We start from the raw sequence: 26,073 nt of genomic DNA on the forward strand, positions 1-26,073 counted from the left end.
TTGAACCCGGGTCCTCAGCGCCGCAGTCCCAGTGCTAAAGACTGCGCCACATGCCGCCCCATGATCGTAATAAATGGCGGAGCAGGTTCGAAGGACCAAAAGGCATCCACCTGATTCTATCTTCTATGTATCTATCTAGTAGTAGGGGAAATGTTAGAGTCTATTATAAAGGATGTGATAATAGGACACTTGGAATATATCAATGGGATTAGACAAAATCAATATGGATTTATGAAAAGGAAATCAGGTTTGACAATACCACTTGAGTTTTTTGAGGATCTATGTAGTAGGCTTGATAAGGGTGAACCAGTCGGCTCCTTCCAGGTATCGAATGGGAACCTGTCCGAAATCTCTCAGATCTCTGTGCACAGGTGCATCTGCACCATCACGGGTGCCCAACATATGTCTGGTCGGCACAATATATCAAATTCAATGTAGACCAAGCAGACCAAGATGCCCGGGCAGCAGAGTAGCCACAATTGCTGAGATGCCCCGGGTTCACAGGGTGATGACGGCGGGATGCATATTGCCCTACGAGCACCTTCAGATGAGATGGAAATAGGTTCTGCAGCTGGTGTGTGACCATGAGCCGTGCACCATGCATATCTTCACCCAATACCCAGGCGTCTGCACCCAATACCCGAGCAGTGTGCACCGCACATTCATCCTGAATTGATGCAGTATAATTTTTAAATTTAGTACTTGGTCAGAAAATGGAATATCCACAAAGCCAAAATCATGGTTTCAGATATAAATATGTGAACTGCTGGTGAAAGCTAATATTGTTTCAAAAGACTCTTTCATAAGGTCTTTCTAGTGAATAGATCATTGTTAAAAATGTATCAAAAGCAAGATTAGAGCAAGCACCTTATCTGTGTAGAAATGGCATACATTGCAGATGTAAAAAAATTACCAGCATGTCATTATAAAATGCAAAGCTTAAAATGAGCATAGCAGGTCTTAGTCAAAATTGGCAAATAAAAATAGATCTGTGGAACTCTTGACCTGGGGGAACATCTTTTCAAGGCTCCCTGACAACCATACAACAAAACCCATCCCTTGCACAGCAGACTTGACTACAGAAGCCTCGCCTCTACCAGCTAGTGAGGTAGCAGGGTCCACCCCAATGTAAGACGTGCTTTCTCGAAAGGAGGAAAACCAGAGACAGCCACAAGCAGTCAGGTGGCAGTCTCACTCCATTAAAAACAAAAATGATTAGAGCAAAGCAATTAAAAAGGAAAAAAACTCTGAAGTAATCTTAGATTCTGAATTGGTAACTGAGCCGGATACTTCAGAATCTTTCGAATCATCGGAGTCTGATGATGATTCTGAAGCAGAATTCAGGAGGGAAATGCTTGAGAGACACAAAAGATCCAAAGCCAAAAAACAAAAGGTATTCGGCTAGCCCCCTTAAAGTCAAAGCAGTATAAAACTAGGATAGTAGAAGCAATTGTTGGGGAAGGGGACAGGAGGACCACTCAAGCCAAATGTGATCAATATATAGTCCATAAATCTGCTGACCCAGAGAGAATTGACCTGTGGTCCAAATGATTGCCTAATTCAAAGAAAGGAGGAATGGCAAAATGGGAGGGGATCGAGAGACTGAGACAGATTTACAATCTCCACCCACGAGATTTAGTTAAAGTTTTGATTGTAATAACCCCTAAACGCGAGGGTGTCCAACTTCTTAGGGAAGTCAAAAGAGCATTAGGGGAGGGGGAGCAGCAAATAGAGGATAGCTGGCTTGTAATTAAACAATAGTTATTGAGATATAATCCGCCAAGAACTAATTGGACTAAAATTACTGCTTGTCTGCAAAAGAAATTGGAAGATGTGTTAGATTATGTACAAAGATTTATGAAAGTATGGGCAGAACACTCAGGAATGAATTTGCCAGGGGAACTGGAGTCGTGGGATGACAGTGCTCTTGAACCATTAAAGTCTGCATTCCTTGCTGGTTTAAAAATAGATGTGCCCAATGCATTGAAACTAGTGCTCCTTGTTGGGATCAAGGGGTAACAACGTACACGGAATTCGTAACTTGATGTGTTCAAATTGATAGAGATTTAGATTCTAAAATCTGTGTTTTCCAAACAGAGAAGCAACCTAAAGGAGTAGCAGTTCAATTAGTAAATAATGCCATGTACAATTCAAATGCTTCTCAACAATCAAAAGTTGCCAGAGGAAAATGTTATTTTTGTGGAAAGGATGGACACTGGGCTAGGTCTTGCCGAGCTAGATTACAAGAATGGCAAGGACAGTATGTGCCTTTAAATTCTGCCCTTGTTCCCAATTCCACACCGACATATTATCCACAATTTCCACCATCTCAGTCTAATTCTTCCTCAGCTGATTGGAAGGAATTTAAAAGATAATCACCAAATACACTGTTGGAGTTAAAAAAAAGGAAAATAAATTGGAGCACACCGTTAACTATTTCAGCAGGTAATTAATTGATTTTTAAATTGCCGAGAAATGTGTGTGTTAAATTGTTCAATATAAGGGGCGGAATTCTCTGACCCCACGCAGGATCGGGGAATCGCCCGGGGCCGACGTAAATCCCGCCCCCGCTGTGGCTGGAATCTTCCGCCACCCGGGAATCGGCGGGAGCTGGAATCATGCCGTGCCGATCGGCGTGCCCCCCGCGGCGATTCTCCGGCCCGCGATGGGCCCAAGTCCCGCCGCTGACAGGCCTCTCCCGCCGGCGGGAATTGGAGCACCTCTGGTGCCGGCGGGATTGGCGGTGCGAGCGGGTCCCCGGGGTCCTGGGGGGGCGCGGGGCGATCGGACCCTGGGGGGTGTCCCCACAGTGGCCTGGCCCACGATCGGGGTCCACCGATAGGTGGGCGGGCCAGTGCCGTGGGGGCACTCTTTTTCTTCCGCCGCCGCCGCCACGGCCTCCACCATGGCGGAGGCGGAAGAGACCCCCCTACCGCGCCGGTGATGATGTCAGCGGCCGCTGACGCACCGGCGCATGCGCGAACCGGCGAAGGCCTTTCGGCCAGCCCAGACGCCGGCTGGCGGGCGCCAAAGGCCGTTGGTGCCGGTTTTGCCGCCAGTCGGCGTGGTGCCAACCACTCCGGCACGGGCCTAGCCCCTAAAGGTGCGGAGAATTCTGCACCTTTGGGGAGGCCCAACGCCGGAGCGGTTGGCACCACTCCACTACGCCGGGACCCCTCGCCCCGCTGGGTACGGGAGAATCCCGGCCAAGATTTAAGTGTTGATTTATAGGAACGCAATGACGGTAGTTAAAAGCTGGAATGATTCACTGTTTGAACTTTACGAGCAAATGAATACTTCAATATTGTAGTCATGTTATGGTTCAGGTTTATATGTATTCGTGTGAATGACGTTCATGTGTATTTTTTCAAGTGTTAGATGACCTTGAATTAAAACTTGTCAGGTTCAAAAAAAAAGAATTATTACTAACACAACTGACACAAGAAGATAGGAAAATTCTGAGATCGGAGAGTAAAATTGCGATTGTTAAAATAAACGTGTCCCCTGAGAGGTGGTGACATAATGACGTCCGGTTGAAAACTTTTACTTCAACCCTTTTTTCAAACAAGCAGAGAATTAACCCTTACCTGTTAACAGCTGAAGCTGTATTTATATTTTTACAGCAACTGGGAATTACAAATTTTAAGTTTGAATTGTCAGATATGTTCTGATTAAGTGACCCATTTTGCCCCAAGAATAGATTTTTGTGTTTTCCTATCCATGTGTTTGTCAAGATGTCATTTAATGTCACCTGATGCACGTCTGCTCAGCACACACATCGCCACCGGAAGTCAGGAATGACTGGAACATGCGGCCCACCACGATGTTGGAGGCAGGAAATTAGATAGGCATGTGAAAGAAATAAACTTGGATGGTTAAAAGGATTGAATTGGGGATGGACAGGTTGGATTGGATTGTGACCAATGTGCTGAATGGTCACCTTCTGTGTCATACTGACTCTCTGACTTTTAAGTTAGCAGCAGTGAGCACTAAATACAAGGTGCGCTGCATTCACTCACCTCACGCCCTTTGACAGTACCTTCAAAATGTGTGACCTGCAACACCTAGAAACATAGGAGCAGTGGGTGCAAGAGAACATCACCATCTGCAAGTTCCCCTCTCGGCCATACGCTATTCTTTCTCTCTAACAGCAGTTTGGGTGCACATACACTATAAAGACTGTCGTGGTTGAAGCAAACCTCTCACTGCCACCTTCCCAAAGGCAATTTGGGGTGAACAATAAATGGTGGTCTTCCCAGAGACACTCACATCTTATGAACCAATTTCAATAAGGTAATGGGGAGTCCACACTGAGTAATGCAAAGAACTTACAATATGGTATACACAGTTCCCGGTAGATCCCACCAGGTCTCTTTATGGTGGGTATCTTCCCGCCAAACTTTTAAACATTGATTAATTAGAGTTCTCCCAGTCCTAGCAGCGAGCTCGTTCTCTGCCAAGACGGGAAAGACAATAATTCCCATCCCATAGATCCCGTGCAGGATATTGCATCAATTTCTAAAAATGCCCCAAATACCATGGGGAGATTTGAACTCATGGGCGGGATTCTTCGTCCCGCCACACCCGTCTTCTGGTGCGGCGCATTCTCATCAGCAGGGGTCCTCCATCCGGGCAGCCAGCCAACTGTGTTTCCAACTGTGGGCATCCCTATGCCATTGGTAAATCCATGGACGTGAGTGCACTGCCAGCGAATCTGAGGATCCAGCCAATGGAGAATCCAGCCCTATGCCTCCAGAACCATAATGTATGTATCTAGATTACTAGACTTACAACATTTCCACTCTGCTACCATCCAATAGTGTTCAAAGTACCTTCCTTCAATCTAATTTAATTGACAACAGGTTACACGATGTCCAAAAGAAGGAAACAGAAGGAGCAATTCAATGTGCAGTACATCTCACAAATGAGAGTATCCATTTCTTCAACCTCAGTCACATCATTATCCTCCCACGAAATGAGCAGTACCTGGGATTAATTAGATTGTTAGCAAAGAGACCACATATTGCATGTATAATAGACTTATTAATGTAGTTAAATGTCTCTGGGTTCTTCGCAGAAGTGTAATCAGATCAAAATTTACTTTGAGCCAAAGAAGGTGCTGTTAGTACAGGGGAGCTTTGTCCAAGAGCCAGATTTAAGGAGGAAATATTGGACACAAAGGGAAATACAAGCATAGCTCCAAGCACTTACCGCAAAACTGTCATGTAGAGAGGGTTGTGGGTAAGGGAGGCTACCATTCCGATGAAAGAGATGCTAAAGACCATTGAAAGAAGAAGGTAGGAACAGCTGACTTTACAATGTCCAGGATGAGCGTAATCTTCATTGTTAGATGTCTGAATGCAGCTACAGTTATTGTACGCCTGGATCAAAAGGAAGAAGACATGAGTGGATCTTCAACAACTGCTTGAACATAAAAGCAAAGCCAAGAAATATTCACATTTTTCCTACTCCTCTCGGAGTAGGTCGGAGAATTCCCGGGGGTCAGCGTGAATCCCGCCCCGGCTGGCTGCTGAATTCTCCGGCCCCCAAAAATAACACTGACGCAAATCGCGCCGCCCACCTCGGAGAATGGCGAGGTCTGGTGTGATGCTATGAGCCCCCCAAATTCTCCCGGCCAGATGTGCCGAAGTCCCGCCAACGTGACCACGGCGTAAAATAATCCACCTATTTAATGGTGTCAACCAGTTGTGATGGTTGACGGCGCGGCCACAGTTGGTGGGGTGTGTGTGTGTGTGTGTGTGTGTGTATGTGTGTGTGGAGTGGGGAGGGTGTGCGTGGAGTGGGAGGGGGTGTGGAGTGGGGGGAGTGTGGAGTGAGGGGGTGTAGAGTGGGGGGGTGTGTGGAGTGGGGGGGGTGGAGGGGAGTTGGAGAGGTGGAGAGGGCGAGTGCCGGGCAGCAGGGAGAGGGCGAGTGCCGGAGAGGGGGGAGAGGGTGAGTGCCGGGGAGGGGGGTGGGGGAGTGCCGGGGAGTGTGCCGGAGATGGGGGATAGAGCGAGTGCCGCGGAGGGGGGTGGGCGAGTGCCGAGGAGCGGGGTGGGCGAGTGCCGAGGCGGGGGGTGGGAGAGTGCCGGGGAGGGAGGTGGGCGAGTGCCGGGGAGCAGGGAGAGGGCGAGTGCCGGGGAGGGAGGTGGGCGAGTGCTGGGGAGGAGAGGGCGAGTGCCGGGGAGGGGGTGGGCGAGTGCTGGGGAGGGGGGTGGGCGAGTGCCGGGGAGCAGGGAGAGGGCGAGTGCCGGGGAGGGGGGTGGGTGAGTGCCGGGGAGCAGGGAGAGGGCGAGTGCCGGGGAGAGGGGTGGGGGAGTGCTGGGGAGGAGAGTGCGAGTGCCGGGGAGGGGGGTGGGCGAGTGCCGGGGAGGGAGGTGGGCGAGTGCCGGGGAGCAGGGAGAGGGTGAGTGCCGGAGACGGGGGAGAGGGCGAGTGCCGAGGAGGGGGGTGGGCGAGTGCCGGGGAGGAGAGGGCGAGTGCCGGGGAGGGGGGCGAGTGCCGGGGAGGGGGAGAAGGCGAGTGCCGAGGAGGGGGGAGAGGGCGAGTGCCGAGGAGGGGGAGAGGGCGAGTGCTGGAGACGGGGGAGAGGGCGAGTGCCGAGGGGGGGGGGTGGGCGAGTGCCGGGGAGGAGGGGGGCGAGTGCCGGGGAGGGGGGTGGGCGAGTGCTGGGGAGGAGAGGGCGAGTGCCGGGGAGGGGGGTGGGGGAGTGCCGGGGAGGGAGGTGGGCGAGTGCCGGGGAGCAGGGAGAGGGTGAGTGCCGGAGACGGGGGAGAGGGCGAGTGCCGAGGAGGGGGGTGGGCGAGTGCCGGGGAGGAGAGGGCGAGTGCCGGGGAGGGGGGCGAGTGCCGGGGAGGGGGAGAGGGCGAGTGCCGGAGACGGGGGAGAGGGCGAGTGCCGAGGAGGGGGGGGTGAGCGAGTGCCGGGGAGGAGAGGGCGAGTGCCGGGGAGGGGGGCGAGTGCCGGGGAGGGGGGTGGGGGAGTGCCGGGGGGGCGGTGCCGGGGAGGGGGTGGGCGAGTGCTGGGGAGGAGAGGGCGAGTGCGGGGAGGGGGGTGGGGGAGTGCCGGGGAGGGGGGCGAGTGCCGGGGAGGGGGGTGGGCGAGTGCCGGGGAGGAGAGGGCGAGTGCCGGGGAGGAGAGGGCGAGTGCCGGGGAGGAGAGGGCGAGTGCCGGGGAGGGGGGGTGAGTGCCGGGGAAGGGGGGAGAGGGCGAGTGCCGAGGAGGGGAGTGAGGGAGTGCCGGGAGGGGGGAGAGGGTGAGTGCCGGGGAGGGGTAGGCGAGTGCCGGGGAGAGGGATGGGGGAGTGCTGGGAAGGGGGGCGAGTGCTGGGGAGGGAGGTGGGCGAGTGCCAGGGAGGAGAGGGCGAGTGCCGGGGAGGGGGGCGAGTGCCGGGGAGGGGGAGAAGGCGAGTGCCGAGGAGGGGGAGAGGGCGAGTGCCGAGGAGGGGGAGAGGGCGAGTGCTGGAGACGGGGGAGAGGGCGAGTGCCGAGGGGGGGGGGTGGGCGAGTGCCGGGAGGAGGGGGGCGAAGTGCCGGGGAGGGGGGTGGGCGAGTGCTGGGGAGGAGAGGGCGAGTGCCGGGGAGGGGGGTGGGGGGAGTGCCGGGGAGGGAGGTGGGCGAGTGCCGGGGAGCAGGGAGAGGGTGAGTGCCGGAGACGGGGGAGAGGGCGAGTGCCGAGGAGGGGGGTGGGCGAGTGCCGGGAGGAGAGGGCGAGTGCCGGGGAGGGGGGCGAGTGCCGGGGAGGGGGGAGAGGGCGAGTGCCGGAGACGGGGGAGAGGGCGAGTGCCGAGGAGGGGGGTGAGCGAGTGCCGGGGAGGAGAGGGCGAGTGCCGGGGAGGGGGGCGAGTGCCGGGGAGAGGGGTGGGGGAGTGCCGGGGGGGCGAGTGCCGGGGAGGGGGGTGGGCGAGTGCTGGGGAGGAGAGGGCGAGTGCCGGGGAGGGGGGTGGGGGAGTGCCGGGGAGGGGGGCGAGTGCCGGGGAGGGGGGTGGGCGAGTGCCGGGGAGGAGAGGGCGAGTGCGGGGAGGAGAGGGCGAGTGCCGGGGAGGAGAGGGCGAGTGCCGGGGAGGGGGGTGAGTGCCGGGGAGGGGGGAGAGGGCGAGTGCCGAGGAGGGGAGTGAGGGAGTGCCGGGGAGGGGGGAGAGGGTGAGTGCCGGGGAGGGGGTAGGCGAGTGCCGGGGAGAGGGATGGGGGAGTGCTGGGAAGGGGGGCGAGTGCTGGGGAGGGAGGTGGGCGAGTGCCAGGGAGGAGAGGGCGAATTCTGGGGAGGGGGGCGAGTGCCGGGGAGGGGGAGAGGGCGAGTACCGAGGAGGGGGAGAGGGCGAGTGCCGGAGACGGGGGAGAGGGCGAGTGCCGGAGACGGGGTAGAGGGCGAGTGCCGAGGAGGGGGAGAGGGCGAGTGCCGGAGACGGGGGAGAGGGCGAGTGCCGAGGCGGGGGGTGGGGGAGTGCTGGGGAGGAGAGGGTGAGTGCCGGGGAGGGGTGTGGGCGAGTGCCGGGGAGGGAGGTGGGCGAGTGCCGGGGAGCAGTGGGTGAGTGCTGGAGACGGGGGAGAGGGCGAGTGCCGAGGAGGGGGGTAGGCGAGTGCCGGGGATGAGAGGCCGAGTGCCGGAGAGGGGGGCGAGTGCCGGGGAGGGGGAGAGGGCGAGTGCCGAGGTGGGGGAGAGGGTGAGTGCCGGAGACGGGGGAGAGGGCGAGTGCCGAGGAGGGGGGCGAGTGCCGGGGAGAGGGGTGGGGGAGTGCCGGGGAGGGGGGCGAGTGCTGGGAGGGGGGTGGGCGAGTGCCGAGGAGGGGGGGTGGGCGAGTGCTGGGGAGGAGAGGGCGAGTGCCGGGGAGGAGAGGGCGAGTGCCGGGGAGGGGGGCGAGTGCCGGGGAGGGGGGCGAGTGCTGGGAGGGGGGTGGGCGAGTGCCGAGGAAGGGGGGTGGGCGAGTGCTGGGGAGGAGAGGGTGAGTGCCGGGGAGGGGGGTGGGGGAGTGCCGGGGAGGGGTTCGAGTGCCGGGGAGGGGGGTGGGCGAGTGCCGGGGAGGAGAGGGCGAGTGCCGGGAGGGGGGTGAGTGCCGGGGAGGGGGGAGAGGGCGAGTGCCGAGGAGGGGGGTGAGGGAGTACCGAGGAGGGGGGAGAGGGCGAGTGCCGGGAAGGGGGTGGGCGAGTGCCGGGGAGAGGGGTGGGGGAGTGCTAGGAAGGGGGGCGAGTGCTGGGGAGGGAGGTGGGCGAGTACCGGGGAGTGAGGTGGGCGAGTGCCGGGGAGGGGGGAGCGATTGCCGGGGAGGGGGGTGGGCGTGTGCCGGGAAGGGGGGAGCGAGTGCCGGGGAGGGGGGTGTTGGGGAGGCAGCCAGGTGCCAGCTTCCAACAGTCGCGACCATGCAGCCCATGGCACCTGGCTGCGGGGGAGTGTACAGGCAATGATGACATGTCGACTATCCCCCCCACCCCCAAACCCCACCCCCTGCAGGCAGTTATGTTTGGTGATCACCTTCGCGCGTGCCGCAGTTCTCCATGTTGCCCTGGGGGAGCTGGAGCAGGAGCATGCCAGGGAGGCGGCGGAGGCTGCCGCAGAGGAATGTGCTGAATGGAAGGCAGGTGGCAGCCGCCCAGGCTGGAGGGCCGTCCGGCTGACAGGACGAGGAGGAGGAGGAGGAGGAGGTGGTGGTGCCACGGCGACGGAGACGCCCGATGAGGCCCCGTGTGTACCGGCCCCGCTCGTCACACCAGGACCTCATGGACCGGGCATGCAGGAGGAGACTCCAGATGAGCCAGGAAACCATCGCCCATATCTGCCACCTGTTGGCACACGTGGCACCGCATGGCACTGGGGGACGACACCCTCTCTCCATGGCCGTCAAGGTTACGGTAGCCCTGAACTTTTATGCCGCAGGGTCATTCCGGGAGCTGAGTGGGGACCTGTCCAGCATCTCGCAGGCATCGGTGCATCCGGGCAGTGACAGACTCCCGATATGCCATTGCAGACCCCTACATCCGGTTCCCTTGGACCAGGACAGCCAGGATGCCCGGGCAGCGGGCTTCACTGCGGCGGCCAGGAAGCCCATGGTCCAGGACACGATCGATGGGATGCACATCGCCGTGCGGCCACCTGCGGATAACAGGGCCGTGTTTATGAATAGGAAGGGGACCTATTCCATGAACATTCAGGTGGTCTGCGACCACCGCATGAGGATCCTGCACGTCTGCGCCCGGTACCCGGGCAGTGTACATGACTCATTCGTATTGGCACAATCTTTCATCCCCACCATGTCGGAGGGACAATCTTTCATCCCCACTGGCTGAAGGGCTGGTTGCTGATGACGCCTATGCGGAGGCAACAGACTGACACGGAGGGCGGCTACAATGATGCCCATTCAGCGACCAGGGGTGTGGTAGAGAGGTGCTTTGGGCTGCTGAAGATGCGTTTCAGGTGCCTGGACAACTCTGGAGGGCCCTCCAGTATCTGTCAGATAGGGTCGGCCGCATCATTGTGGTGTGCTGCGTCCAGCATAACATAGCCCAGCACAGGGGTGATGTGCTGCAGGCAGAGGAGGGGGGAGTGGAGGAGCAGCAAGACAAGGCGCAGACCTCCCCAGATGTGAAGTATGGGGGCAATGGTCAGGACAGATGGCTGGACATGGACGGGAGAGCACTGGGCTCTACATCGTTGGACAATGTCTGACCCATGGCCACAGTACCACCCTCCACCCGGACCGCCCCTGCAGCGCCCGGTCCCGTCGTCTGCCCGGAGTGATGACGAGGGCGACCAGGGGAGGGGGGGCACATTCACCTGATGCTAACGTGCTATCACCCCTCACACACACACTGGCGCTCACCTCCCACCACACCCCCGCACGCATCAGATAGAGCACAAAGGCAGATTAGTATGTGTGAAAGTGGTTTTAATAACAAACAATCCATACACGTGCCCCAGCCCCTATAACTGATCTGTGCCCTGCACCCGTGCCAACTTACTCTGTATCTAATTGTTTGGCCTTATGGGCCCTTTGACTACGTCTAGGTGGTTCCCCAGACGGTACAGCAGAACTGGAGGTGGACTCCGGTGATTCCTGCCCTGTGACTCGGGATCCCTTTGGCAGCCGTTTCCTGGGGCGGCCTAGTTGGGCCAGGCTGCGGCTCGGGCGACTGGGATGGTGAGCTGACAGCCTGTCCAGCCCGTTGCCCACCAGATGCACCTGGGACAGAAGGGAAGGGGGGGGGGGGGGGAGGGCCCGGGGTGTCGCGGTGTTCTGGGACCTCCCCTACAAGGGGACCCGTGACGGGCCCCAGCACCTCCTCCTCCCTCGGGCTGCCCGATGGACCCCGGGCCTCTACATGGGTCGGGGATGCGAACGGACCCACCATCCGACGCCCCCCCGACACCTGGCGCTGCCAGTCCTGGAGGCCCGCCCTGGTATCAACAAGGGTCTGCAAGTTTGCAGCCATGGAGCTCAGGGAGTTGGCCATCTCTGTCTGTGTCTGGGCGACGCCGGCCAGCACCTGGGCAATGGCGCCGATGCCCTCCGTGATGGCCTGCTGAGACTGGCCACGATGTTGAGCGCCTCTGTGCTCTGCCCCTGGCTCATGGCTTCCTGTGAGAGGGCAGACATGTTCTGGGCCACAGACGCCACCTGCACGGAAAGCCCCAGGCCTTGCACACTGCTCCCCATGTCTAACACCGTCACGCCCATTACCTTCACCGTGGACGCCACCCGTGCGGTGTCAGCCTGGGTGGCACATATGACCAGCACCACTCCCGGCTCCTGCACGTGGGTGGACTCCTCCACCTTCGTCTGCAGCTGCCGCAAGCCGACTGTCACCCCCTTCGATTGTCGTTTGGTCTGCGACTGCATCGGGTCTGTTGGTGGGTGAGGTAACCCGGGACCCGTCTGGGCGGCAGATGGTTGCTCGCACCATGATGCCCTCCAACCACCCCGGCCCCTCCCACCTGCTGTATCGGGACGGCTGTGTTGTGCGCACCAGTTAGTGTACCAGATGCCTCATCGCTAAGTGCCCAACCGAGGTGAGTGTCTCTGCGATGGTGGAGGGTGTAGGATATAGCAGTGGCGTAGTGTCGTGCTCTTCATCCGACCCAAAGTCCATGGTCCCCTGGAGTGGTGGTTCTTGTCCACCCTTCCCCTGTGTGTCACGGTCGTGTGCATCAGTTGTCCTGTGCGTCAGTGTCCTGGGTAGGTGTGTCCTGGGTAGGTGTGTCCTGGGTAGGGATGTCCTGGGTCGGCTGCAACAGGGGCCTGTTGCTGTGGCTGCCCCCCCGGCGACGCCGCACTCGCATGAGATGGGGACCTCGTCTCCCTGGTGCTCCGGGTCTATCCCTGGCAGCCCTAGATCGTCCTGGGGACGTGGTATGCATGATGGGCCGGGTCTGTCCCTGGCTCGTGGCAGCCCTGGATCGTCCTGGGGGCGGTCGGCATCCGCGCAGACAGGTGCCTCGACGTTTGGTCCTGCAATACACAATACAGCATCCATGGTTAGACACACGGGCGGTGATCGGGGGCAAGGGGGATATGGGTAAAGTGGGATATGGGGGAAAGGGGGATATGCGTCAATGGGGATATGGGGCAAGGGAGATATGGGGGATATGGGGAAAGGGGTATATGGGGGAAGGGGATATGGGGAAGGGGGATATGGGGGAAGGGAGATATGGGGGAAGGGTATATGGGTGAAGGGGGTTATGGGTGAAGGGGGATATGGTGGAAGGGGGATATGGTGGAAGGGCAAAGGGGGAAGGCCATGTTGGTCTCACTTGGGGTTGCGGCCCTGACCTCTGTATCTGTAACCTCCCGATCATCGGGTCCGCCTGCAAATTCCAGGGCCCTCTCTTCATGAACGGTGAGTGGTCCTCTCACGCTCCGTGTTGTTGTCTGAGCGCTTCTCCTGTGGGGGGTGCGGGCGGGTGGGTGGCAGGGATAAAGGGAAACAGTGTTAGGCAGACATATACATGCAGACCAGCGGTTGTGTGTATATTGGCAGAGGTTCACAACCCATCCTGCCACTGCAGCCTGCGTGGGTGGGTGCAGCCTTGTCAGTTGCACCTAGGGCTGTGCCGCACATCGGAGGTGTGGGGGGGGGGGGCGGGGGGGGGGATACTCACCCTGCTGCCCTGACTAGGTAATTGACCTTATTATGGCATTGAGTGCCTGTCCTTGGTGTTACTACCACGGCACTGACGGCCTCTGCTACCTCCCTCCACAGGCGCCGGCTGAGGCGTGGAGCAACCGTGCGGCCGTGTCCGGGGTAGAGGGCCTCCCTCCTCTGCGCCTCGATGTCCCGGTCCTGGAACCTGTGCGCTTTGCGGCGGGCGGCCATTTTGACGGGTCTCCGGGGGTCGCCTTTTGTGCTGCGAATGACGTCACGCCGCTGCTAGCCCATTCCGGGCTGGAGAATTTGCGTCTTTTCAGGGGGCCCCTTTTTCATCCCGCACAGGGTCTTTTATTTTTAATTCAAAGATCGGAGTAAAACACATTAGTTTTGCAATGCCCTCAATACATTTTGTGGTGGAAATCATAGTAGTCACCCTCGCGGCACGCACCCTCTCCATCACTCACCCCAACACCCATCCCCCGTCTCCTCCCCAGTATGCACCCTCCCCAAACCCTCCTCCCTCCCAGCCCCTCCCCCACAAGCCCCTGCCCCAACCCCTTCCCTCGTCCCTCCCCCCTACCAGCCCCTCCCCCCAGGCCCTTCCCCCCAGACCCTCCCCCCCCCCCCCCAGTCCCTTCCCCCTGGCACACACACTCTAACATCTCCTGCGACCCCCCCCCCGACCACCTGCGGCCGTGCCGTCACTTCTCCGGCGGCTGCCACACACCAACCCCTATCTCTGCGATTCCCGGCGTAAATCAGCACGACTGGTTGATGCCATTAAATAGGTGGTTTAATTTTGGACTTCAGCCCATCTTCCTCCCGGAGAATTGGGGCGGCCCCGGGGCCCGCTGCATTGTGCCGGTGCTCGACATTCTCCGAGGCGCGATTCACGTCGATGGGATTTTTTTTGGGGAGTGCCGGAGAATATCGCGGGCAGCCGGGCAGGATTTAAGCCGCCCCCCTGGTGATTCTCCGGCCCGCCGGGGGGGTCGGAAAATCCCGCCCGAGATATTTTCAATATAAGGGATGCAGGGTTAAAATACATTAGGGATGAAAGCATGACAACAACACTTACATTTATTTAGTGCCTTTAAAATAATAAAAGGTCCAAAGGCACTAAATAGGAGCAAAATCTATTACTGAGCTACATAAGGTAGATTGTCAGCATTTTCAAAGAGGGTGGTTTTAAATTTCGATGGTATTAGGCGGGAACGTTCAAATGTTGATTGGGGTGCCTATTTGCAGACAACGGGACAGCTGGTAAGTGGGAGTCTTTCAAAAAGGTGTTAACTCGGGTTCAGGGTGAGCACATTCCACTTAGAGTGAAGGGTAAGGCTGGTAGAAGGAGGGAACCCAGGTTGACTCGGGATATTGAGGACATGGTCAAAAGGAAGAAGGAGGCAGATGACATGCATCGGCATCTGGGATCAAGTGGATCCCTTGAAGAGTAAAGGGCTTGTTGGAATATAGTTAAGAGAGAAATCAGGAGGGAAAAAAGGGGGCATGAGATTGTCTTGGCAGATAAGGCAAAGGAGAATCCAAAGAATACTACAGGGTAAAGAGTAAAAAGGTGACTGGGGAGAGGGTTGGGCTTCTTATCAAGGTCATCTATGTGCAGATCCACAAGGGATGGCAGAGGTCCTAAATGAATATTTCTCATCAGTATTTACTGTTAAGAAAGGCACAAATGTGAAAATGAAAGGAAATGAATGAACATAGAACATAGAACATAGAACGATACAGCGCAGTACAGGCCCTTCGGCCCTCGATGTTGCACCGACATGGAAAAAAAAACTAAAGGCCATCTAACTACACTATGCCCTTATCATCCATATGCTTATCCAATAAATTTTTAAATGCCCTCAATGTTGGCGAGTTCACTACTGTTGCAGGTAGGGCATTCCACGGCCTCACCACTCTTTGCGTAAAAAACCCACCTCTGACCTCTGTCCTATATCTATTACCCCTCAATTTAAGGCTATGTCCCCTCGTGCTAGCCACCTCCATCCGCGGGAGAAGGCTCTCGCTGTCCACCCTATCTAACCCTCTGATCATTTTGTATGCCTCTATTAAGTCACCTCTTAACCTTCTTCTCTCTAACGAAAACAACCTCAAGTCCATCAGTCTTTCCTCATAAGATTTTCCCTCCATACCAGGCAACATCCTGGTAAATCTCCTCTGCACCCGTTCCAAAGCTTCCACGTCCTTCCTATAATGAGGCGACCAGAACTGTACGCAATACTCCAAATGCGGCCGTACCAGAGTTTGGTACAGCTGCATCATGACCTCATGGCTCCGGAACTCAATCCCTCTACCAATAAAGGCCAACACACCATAGGCCTTCTTCACAACCCTATCAACCTGGGTGGCAACTTTCAGGGATCTATGTACATGGACACCGAGATCCCTCTGCTCATCCACACTACCAAGAATTTTACCATTAGCCAAATATTCCGCATTCCTGTTATTCTTTCCAAAGTGAATCACCTCACACTTCTCCACATTAAACTCCATTTGCCACCTCTCAGCCCAGCTCTGCAGCTTATCTATGTCCCTCTGTAACCTGCAACATCCTTCCGCACTGTCTACAACTCCACCGACTTTAGTGTCGTCTGCAAATTTACTCACCCATCCTTCTGCGCCCTCCTCTAGGTCATTTATAAAAATGACAAACAGCAACGGCCCCAGAACAGATCCTTGTGGTACGCCACTCGTAACTGAACTCCATTCTGAACATTTCCCATCAACTACCACTCTCTGTCTTCTTTCAACTAGCCAATTTCTGATCCACATCTCTAAATCACCCTCAATCCCCAGCCTCCGTATTTTCTGCAATAGCCGACCGTGGGGAACCTTATCAAACGCTTTACTGAAATCCATATACACCACATCAACTGCTCTACCCTCGTCTACCTGTTCAGTCACCTTCTCAAAGAACTCGATAAGGTTTGTGAGGCATGACCTACCCTTCACAAAACCATGCTGACTATCCCTAATCATATTATTCCTATCTAGATGATTATAAATCGTATCTTTTATAATCCTCTCCAAGACTTTACCCACCACAGACGTTAGGCTCACCGGCCTATAGTTACCGGGGTTATCTCTACTCCCCTTCTTGAACAAAGGGACCACATTTGCTATCCTCCAGTCCTCTGGCACTATTCCTGTAGCTAATGATGACCTAAAAATCAAAGCCAAAGGCTCAGCAATCTCTTCCCTGGCTTCCCAGAGAATCCTAGGATAAATCCCATCCGGCCCCGGGGACTTATCTATTTTCACCTTGTCCAGAATTGCCAACACTTCTTCCCTACGCACCTCAATGCCATCTATTCTAATAGCCTGGGTCTCAGCATTCTCCTCCACAATATTATCTTTTTCTTGACTGAATACTGACGAAAAGTATTCATTTAGTATCTCGCTTATCTCCTCAGCCTCCACACACAACTTCCCACCACTGTCCTTGACTGGCCCTACTCTTACCCTAGTCATTCTTTTATTCCTGACATACCTATAGAAAGCTTTTGGGTTTTCCTTGATCCTACCTGCCAAAGACTTCTCATGTCCCCTCCTTGCTCGTCTCAGCTCTCTCTTTAGATCCTTCCTCGCTTCCTTGTAACTATCAAGCGCCCCAACTGAAACTTCACGCCTCATCTTCACATAGGCCTCCTTCTTCCTCTTAACATGAGATTCCACTTCTTTGGTAAACCACGGTTCCCTCGCTCGACCCCTTCCTCCCTGCCTGACTGGTACGTACTTATCAAGAACATGCAATAGCTGTTCCTTGAACAAGCTCCACATATCCAGTGTGCCCAACCCTTGCAGCCTACTTCTCCAACCAACACATCCTAAGTCATGTCTAATGGCATCATAATTGCCCTTCCCCCAGCTATAACTCTTGCTCTGCGGGGTATACTTATCCCTTTCCATCACTAACGTAAAGGTCACCGAATTGTGGTCACTGTCTCCAAAGTGTTCACCTACCTCCAGATCTAACACCTGGCCTGGTTCATTACCCAAAACCAAATCCAAAGTGGCCTCTCCTCTTGTTGGCCTGTCAACATATTGTGTCAGAAAACCCTCCTGCACACATTGTACAAAGAACGACCCATCCAATATACTCGAACTATATCTTTTCCAGTCAATATTAGGAAAGTTAAAGTCTCCCATAACAACTACCCTGTTACTTTCGCTCTTTTCCAGAATCATCTTCGCCATCCTTTCCTCTACATCTCTAGAACTATTAGGTGGCCTATAGAAAACTCCCAACAGGGTGACCTCTCCTTTCCTGTTTCTAACCTCAGCCCATACTACCTCGGAAGAAGAGTCCCCATCTTGCATCCTTTCTACCACCGTAATACTGTCCTTGACTAGCAGCGCCACACCTCCCCCTCTTTTGCCCCCTTCTCTGACCTTACTAAAGCACCTAAACCCCGGAACCTGCAACAACCATTCCTGTCCCTGCTCTATCCATGTCTCTGAAATGGCCACAACATCGAAGTCCCAGGTACCTACCCATGCTGCCAGTTCCCCTACCTTATTTCGTATACTCCTGGCATTGAAATAGACACACTTCAAACCACAGACCTGAACACTGCCGCCCTCCTGCGAAGTCAAAACTGTGCTCCTGACCTCTCTACTCTCAATCTCTCGCACCCCAAAACTACAATCCAGGTTCCCATGCCCCTGCTGAATTAGTTTAAACCCCCCCAAAGAGTACTAACAAATCTCCCCCCCAGGATATTGGTGCCCCTCAGGTTCAGATGTAGACCATCCTGTCTATAGAGGTCCCACCTTCCCCAGAAAGAGCCCCAGTTATCCAGAAATCTGAATCCCTCCCGCCTGCACCATCCCTGTAGCCACGTGTTTAATTGCTGTCTCTCCCTATTCCTCATCTCACTATCACGTGGCACGGGCAACAACCCAGAGATAACAACTCTGTTTGTTCTCGCTCTGAGCTTCCATCCTAGCTCCCTAAAGGCCTGCCTGACATCCTTGTCCCCTTTCCTACCTATGTCGTTAGTGCCAATGTGGACTACGACTTGGGGCTGCTCCCCCTCCCCCTTAAGGACCCGGAAAACACGATCCGAGACATCACGTACCCTTGCACCTGGGAGGCAACATACCAAACGTGAGTCTCTCTCGCTCCCACAAAATCTCCTATCTGTGCCCCTGACTATTGAGTCCCCAATTACTAATGTTCTACTCCTTTCCCCCCTTCCCTTCTGAGCAACAGGGACAGACTCCGTGCCAGAGGCCCGTACCCCATGGCTTACCCCTGGTAAGTCGTCCCCCCCACAAGTATCCAAAACGGTATACTTGTTACTCAGGGGAACGACCGCAGGGGGTCCCTGCACTGACTGCTTCTTCCCAGTCCCTCTTACAGTTACCCATCTATCTCCAGTCTTTGGTGTAACTACTTCCCTGAAGCTCCTATCTATGACCCCCTCTGCCTCCCGAATGATCCGAAGTTCATCCAGCTCAAGCTCCAGGTCCCTAACACGGTTTTTGAGGAGCTGGAGTTGGGTGCACTTCCCACAGATGAAATCAGCAGGGACACTGACGGCGTCCCTCACCTCAAACATTCTGCAGGAGGAGCATTGTACTGCCTTCCCTGACATCCCCTCTAGATTAAAAAAAACAAGAAAAAGAAAAAGAAAGGAAGAGCTTACCTGATATTACCTCAAACCCTGATCCCGCTGAAAGGTAAGCAAACTTAAAGGCACTCACTCACCTTCACGACAGGCCCCTGCTCCCGCTTCCCAACCACCGTGGGGTGGGGGGGTTGGTTCGAGGAGGAGGTAGGGTGGGAAACACTCACAAAGTGTTTCGGGTTTAACTGTCACTTGCCAACAGCCCCTCCACAAACCACCTTCAACTTAGGCTGACCGCACTGCACGTATGCAAATTTCCCCAGAACAGCTGATCAGTAGCTCTGCTCTGCTGCCCTCTGCTGGTTGCTTGCCTTTACTCAAACTCCTTGGGTCTTCTTCGCAGGTTCACCTTCAACTTAGGCTGACCGCACTGCACGTATGCAAATTTCCCCAGAACAGCTGATCAGTAGCTCTGCTCTGCTGCCCTCTGCTGGTTGCTTGCCTTTACTCAAACTCCTTGGGTCTTCTTCGCAGGTTCACCTTCAACTTAGGCTGACCGCACTGCACGTATGCAAATTTCCCCAGAACAGCTGATCAGTAGCTCTGCTCTGCTGCCCTCTTATTGTCACAAGTAGGCTTCAAATGAAGTTACTGTGAAAAGCCCCTAGTTGCCATATTCCAGTGCCTGTTCGGGAGGCTGATACGGGAATCGCACCGTGCTGCTGACCTGCCTTGGTCTGCTTTCAAAGCCAGCGATTTAGCCCTGTGCGAAACAGCCCCTGCAAATGTTAGGGGAATTTGGGAAATAAAAGGTGATGTCTTGAGGAGTGTACATATTACAGAGAAGGAGGTGCTGGAGATATTAACCGCATTAAGATAGATAAATTTCAGGGTCCTGATGAAATTTATTCTAGGATGTTGCGGGAGGTTAGGGAGGACATTGCCGGCGTCCTAGCTGAGATATCTGAACCATCGACAGCCACAGGAGAGGTGCCTTACAATTAAGGGTAGCAAATGTTGTGCCCTTGTTTAAGAAGGGCTGCAGGGATAAGACTGGGAATTACAGACCGATTAGTCTTACTTCTGTAGTGGGGAAATTGTTAGAAGGTATTCTGAGGAACAGGATCTACAGGCATTTAGACAGGCAAGGGCTAATTAGGGAAAGTCAGCATGGCTTTGGAAGGAGTCAGTCACGAATTTAATTGAATTTTTTGAAGGGGTAACCAAGAAGTAGATGAGGACTGTGTGGTCGATGTTGTCAACATGGACTTTAGCAAGGCCTTTGACAAGGTACCGCATGGCAGGTTGTTGCAAAAGGTTAAATCTCACGGGATCTAGGGCAAGGTAGCCAAATGGATACAAAATTGGCTTGACGACCAAAGCCAAAGGGTGGCTGTGGAGGGTTGTTTATCAAACTGGAGGCCTGTGACCAGCGGTGTGCCTCAGGGATCTGTGCTGGGTCCACTGTTATTTGTTATATAGATTAATCTTACAACACCAGGTTAAAGTCCAACAGGTTTGTTTCAAATCACTAGCTTTCGGAGCACAGCTCCTTCCTCAGGGGAATGAAGAGGTGGGTTCCAGTAACATATATATATATAGACAAAGTTAAAGATGCAAGATGATATTTTGAATTTGCGTGCTCTGAAAGCTAGTGATTCGAAACAAACCTGTTGGACTTTACCCTGGTGCTGTAAGACTTCCCTGATTTTAATCGCTCCACCATTGGTGTCCGTGCCTTCAGCTGCCTGGATCCTCGCCTCTGGAATTCCTTTCTTGAATTCTCCACCTCTTTCGTCCTTTGAGTTATAGAGTCATAGATGTTTACAGCATGGAAACAGGCCCTTCGGCCCAGCTTGTCCCTGCTACCCAGTTTCTATCACTGATCTGGCATTTGGCCCATATCCCTCTATACCCACCGTGTCCATGTAACTGTCTAACTGTTTTTTAAAAGAAAAAAATTTACCCACCTCTACCACTGCCACTGGCAGCTTGTTCCAGATGCTCATCACCCTCTGTGTGAAAAGATTTCCCTCTGGTCTCTTTTGCATCTCTGCCCTCTCACCTTAAACCTATGCCCTCTAGTTCTAGACTTCTCTACCTTTGGGAAAAGATGTTGACTATCTACCTGATCTATGCTCATCATTATTTTATAGACCGCTATAAGAACACCTCTAAGCCTTCAACACTCCAGGGAAAACATTCCCAGCCTATCCAACCTCTCCTTATAACTCAGACAATCAAGTCCTGGTAGCATCCTCGTAAATCTCTTCTGCACTCTTTCTAGTTTAACAATATCCTTCCTATAATAGGGTGACCAGAACTGAACATAGTATTCCATGTATGGTCTTACACAAAGAACAAAGAACAATGAAAAGTACAGCACAGGAACAGGCCCTTCGGCCCTCCAAGCCTGTACCAATCATGCTGCCCGTCGAAACTAAAATCTTTTACGCTTCCGGAGTCCGTATCCCTCTATTCCCATCCTATTCATGTATTTGTCAAGATGCCCCTTAAACGTCATTATCGTCCCTGCTTCCACCACCTCCTCCGGCAGTGAGTTCCAGGCAACCACTACCCTCTGTAAAAAAACTTGCCTCGTACATCTCCTCTAAACCTTGCCCCTCGCACCTTAAACCTATTCCCCCTGGTAATTGACCCCTCAACCCTGGGAAAAGGTCTCTGACTATCCATTCGTCTATGCCCCTCATAATTTTGTAGACCTCTATCAGGTCGCTCCCTCAACCTCCTTCGTTCCAGTGATAACAAACCGAGTGTATTCAACCAAGACAACTTCAACAGGACGCCCCAACTCCTGTATTCAATATTCTGATCAATAAAACCTAGCATGCTGAATTCCTTCTTCACCACCCTGTCCATGTGCGACTCCACCTTCAAGGAACCTGTACCGTAGATCTTTGTTCTGTAACTCTCCCCAAGTCCCTACCAGTAACTGAGTAGGTCCTGCCGTGATTTGATCTACTAAAATGTATCACCTCACATTTATCCAAATTAAACTCCATCTGCCATTCTTCAGCCCACTGGCCCAATTGGTTAAGATCCTGTTGTAATCTTCTATAACCTTGTTCACTATCAACTATGCCACCAATCTTGATGTCATCTGCAAACCAGTCCAATGGCGGCATCTCCGCATCATATATATTAATGATTTGGATGAGAACGTAGGAGGCATGGTTAGTAAGTTTGCAGATGACATCAAGATTGGTCACATAGTTGATAGTGAACAAGGTTATAGAATATTGCAACAGGATCTTAACCAATTGGGCCAGTGGGCCGAAGAATGGCAGATGGAGTTTAATTTGGATAAATGTGAGGTGATACATTTTGGTAGATCAAGTCAGGTGAGGACCTACTGGTAGGGAGTTGGGGAGAGTTACAGAGCAAAGAGATCCACGGGTACAGGTTCATAGCTCCTTGAAGGTGGAGTCGCACATGGACAGGGTGGTGAAGAAGGAATTCAGCATGCTAGGTTTTATTGATCAGAATATTGAATACAGGAGTTGGGATGTCCTGTTGAAGTTGTCTTGGTTGAATAAACTTGTTTTTTTCTCACTGGAACGAAGGAGGTTGAGGGGCGACCTGATAGAGGTCTACAAAATTATGAGGGGCATAGACGAATGGATAGTCAGAGATTTTTTTCCCAAGGTCGAGGGGTCAATTACTAGGGGGCATAGGTTTAAGGTGCGAGGGGCAAGGTTTAGAGGAGATGTACGAGGCAAGTTTTTTTACACAGAGGGTAGTGGGTGCCTGGAACTCACTGCCGGAGGAGGTGGTGGAAGCAGGGACGATAGTGACGTTTAAGGGGCATCTTGACAAATACATGAATAGGATGGGAATAGAGTGATACGGACTCCGGAAGTGTAAAAGATTTTAGTTTCGACGGGCAGCATGGTCGGCACAGGCTTGGAGGGCCGAAGGGCCTGTTCCTGTGCTGTACTTTTCATTGTTCTTTGTGTAAGACCACACATGGAATACTATGTTCAGTTCTGGTCACCCTATTATGGGAAGGATATTGTTAAACTAGAAAGAGTGCAGAAGAGATTTACGAGGATGCTACCAGGACTTGATTGTCTGAGTTATAAGGAGAGGTTGGATAGGCTGGGAATTTTTTCCCTGGAGTGTTGAACGCTTAGAGGTGTTCTTATAGAGGTCATAAAATAATGAGGAGCATAGATAAGGTAGATAGTCAAAATCCTTTCCCAAAGGTAGAGAAGTCTAGAACTAGAGGGTATAGGTTTAAGGTGAGAGGGCAGAGATGCAAAAGAGACCAGAGGGAAATCTTTTCACACAGACGGCGATGAGCATCTGGAACAAGCTGCCAGTGACAGTGGTAGAGGTGGGTAAATTTTTTTCTTTTAAAAAACAGTTAGACAGTTACATGGACACGGTGGGTATAGAGGGATACGGGCCAAATGCCAGATCAGTGATAGAAACTGGGTAGCAGGGACAAGCTGGGCCGATAGGGCCTGTTTCCATGCTGTAAACATCTATGGATTGGATTTGTTTATTGTCACGTATATCGAGGTACAGTGAAAAGTATTTTTCTGCAAGCAGCTCAACAGATCATTCAGTACATGGGAAGAAAAGGGAATTAAACAGAATTCAAGAAAATACATGAGAATACATAATAGGGCAACACAATATATACAATGTAACTACATAAGCATTGGCATCGGATGAAGCATACGTGGGTGTAGTGTTAATGAGCAGGGCCGGCTCAAGGCACCGGCAACTCGGGCAGTCGCCCGGGGCGCCATGTGCTAGGGGGCGCCAAAGACTCGGGTCCCGCGCATGCGTAGTTGGGCCGGTGCCAACCAGCGCATGCGCGGTGGCCGCCCTCCCCCAGTCCGCCCCCTCGGTCCGCCCCCCCGCTCGGTCCGCCCCCCCCGCTCGGTCCGCTCCACCCGCCCCCCCCCTCGGTCCGCTCCCCCCGCCGCCCCCTCGGTCCGCTCCCCCCGCCACCCCCCTCGGTCCGCCCTCCCCTCGGGTCCGCCCCCCCCGCCCCCCCTCGGGTCCGCCCCCGCCCCGCCCTCGGGTCCGCCCCCCCCGCCCCCCCTCGGGTCCGCCCCCCCGCCCCCCCTCGGGTCCGCCCCCCCTCGGGTCCGCCCCCCCGTGGGTCCGCCCCCCCCGGGTCCGCCCCCCACCCCCCCCCCTCGGTCCGCTCCCCCCGCCCGCCCCCCCCCCTCGGGTCCGCCCCCCCCCTCGGGTCCGCCCCCCCCTCGGGTCCGCCCCCCCCTCGGGTCCGCCCCCCGCCCCCCCCTCGGGTCCGCCCCCCTGCCCCGCCCTCGGGTCCGGCCCCCCCTCGGGTCCGCCCCCCACCGCCCCCCCTCGGGTCCGCCCCCCCGCCCCCCCTCGTGTCCGCTCCCCCCCCCCCCCCCCGCGGGTCCACCCCCCGCCCCCCCCTCGGGTCCGCCCCCCCGCTCCTCCCCGGCCCCGCCCCTCCCCCCCAAAGGCGCCGAAGTTCAGCTTGCCCGAGACGCCAGCAACCCTAGGGCCGGCGCTGTTAATGAGGTCAGTCCATAAGAGGGTCATTTAGGAGTCTGGTGACAGTGGGGAAGAAGCTGTTTTTGAGTCTGTTCGTGCGTGTTCTCAGACTTCTGAATCTCCTGCCCGATGGAAGAAGTTGGAAAAGTGAGTAAGCCGGGTGGGAGGGATCCTTGATTATGCTGCCTGCTTTCCCCTGGCAGCGGGAGGTGTAGATGGAATCAATGGATGGGAGGCAGGTTCGTGTGATGGACTGGGCGGTATTCACTATGGCTCTATGACTCAAAGGACAAAAGAGGTGGAGAATTCAAGAAAGGAATTCCAGAGGCGAGGATCCAGGCAGCTGAAGGCACGGACACCAATGGTGGAGCGATTAAAATCAGGGATGCTCAAGAGATGAATTAGAAGAGTGCAGATCTCTGAGGGTTGTAAGACTTGGGGACAGACTTAGGGAGAGGTGAGGGATTTGATTAGGAGGGTGAAAATGTTAAAATCGAGGGGTTACGTCACTGGGATCAAATGTAGGTCAGCGAGAACAGGGATGATGGGCGAACGGCAGTTGATGCAAGTTAGGACAAGTGCAATGTTTTGGTCACAGCTGTAAGCGCATGAAATATGTAAGTCTACAGGTAACAAAGCCTGGAAGAAGATTTCAGGAACAAATGAACTGAGGCAGGGTGAAATCAGACAAAGTTATTGAGGTGGAAATAGGCCCTTCACTGATGGTGTAAATAAATGGTCAGGAGGTTATCCTGGGTCAAATATGGCATCACGTTTGCAAACAGGCTGATTGAACCTCAGACAAATGCCGGAGAGAAGGATGGAGTCCGTAACGCAGGAAAAAAGCTCGGAATGGAATGGAAAACAAAGATGTAATTCTTCCCAGTATTTAAGTGGAGGAATTTTGTGATCATAGGATGTTGGATAAGGTGTTCAATAAATAATCTGATAATTTAGCAACATTGGAAGAGTCGATAAGCTTGGTGGTGAGGTAGAGGAGGGTGTCACCAGTATATATGTAAAAAGTAATACAGTGGTGAGGAAAACAAAGATGGTTTGAAGGGATTTATATTGGTAAATATTAGAAATAAGATATAGTTTTAAGTGGGTTTAATTTAATGTTCCTGCATAAGGAAGGGGAAATCTATCGATGTTTGAAGCTGGACAAAGTTTTTCACATGTGTGCGGGGAGGGTCAGTTCCAACTGTTCATAGAGAAGGCTACGGCGTTAAAAACTAAATAAATGGCAGAAGCATTTTGTCATTGCTTAGCAACTTGGACCCTTTGAAGGTAGAAATGCTTTTTAAATTTAGTTCGAGCTGAATTTGTTTGCAGTTGAAGATAGGACACTAGGGGAATAAACATCTCTTAATGCTGCCAGGAAAAGACATGCTGGAGAGGAGAAGAACAACAAAGAACAAAGAAAATTACAGCGCAGGAACAGGCCCTTCGGCCCTCCCAGCCTGTGCCAATTCAGATCCTTTATCTAAACCTGTTGCCTATTTTCCAAGGTCTACTTCTCTTTGTTCCCCACCCGTTCATATATCTGTCCAGATGCATCTTAAATGATGCTATCGTACCCGCCTCTACCACCTCCGCTGGCAAAGCATTCCAGGCACCCACCACCCTCTGCATAAAAAGCTTTCCACGCACATCTCCCTTAAACTTTTCCCCTCTCACCTTGAAATCGTGACGCCTTGTAATTGACACCCCAACTCTTGGAAAAAGCTTGTTGCTATCCACCCTGTCCATACCTCTCATAATTTTGTAGACCTCAATCAGGTCTCCCCTCAACCTCCGTCTTTCCAAAGAAAACAATCCTAATCTACTCAACCTTTCTTCATAGCTAACACCCTCCATACCAGGCAACATCCTGGTAAAACTCCTCTGCA

General features: G+C 54.2%; 1 protein-coding gene across 5 annotated transcripts in view; it reads right to left on the reverse strand.

The window, feature by feature from the left end:
• LOC119976254 (solute carrier organic anion transporter family member 2A1-like) overlaps positions 1-26,073 on the reverse strand; it is a 346,040-nt gene that overhangs the window by 38,863 nt on the left and 281,104 nt on the right. For all 5 annotated transcript variants that reach the window (XR_005462888.1, XR_005462887.1, XR_005462889.1 and 2 more), the window contains one exon: positions 5,212-5,381. Coding sequence is in view for 2 of the 5 variants with exons in the window: in XM_038816619.1 (XP_038672547.1) it covers positions 5,212-5,381 (170 nt within the window). In the remaining 3 variants the exon portion in view is untranslated. The remainder of the gene's footprint in view (positions 1-5,211; positions 5,382-26,073) is intronic.

Source organism: Scyliorhinus canicula, chromosome 13, assembly GCF_902713615.1.
Source record: "Scyliorhinus canicula chromosome 13, sScyCan1.1, whole genome shotgun sequence".
Classification (NCBI taxonomy): domain Eukaryota; kingdom Metazoa; phylum Chordata; class Chondrichthyes; order Carcharhiniformes; family Scyliorhinidae; genus Scyliorhinus; species Scyliorhinus canicula.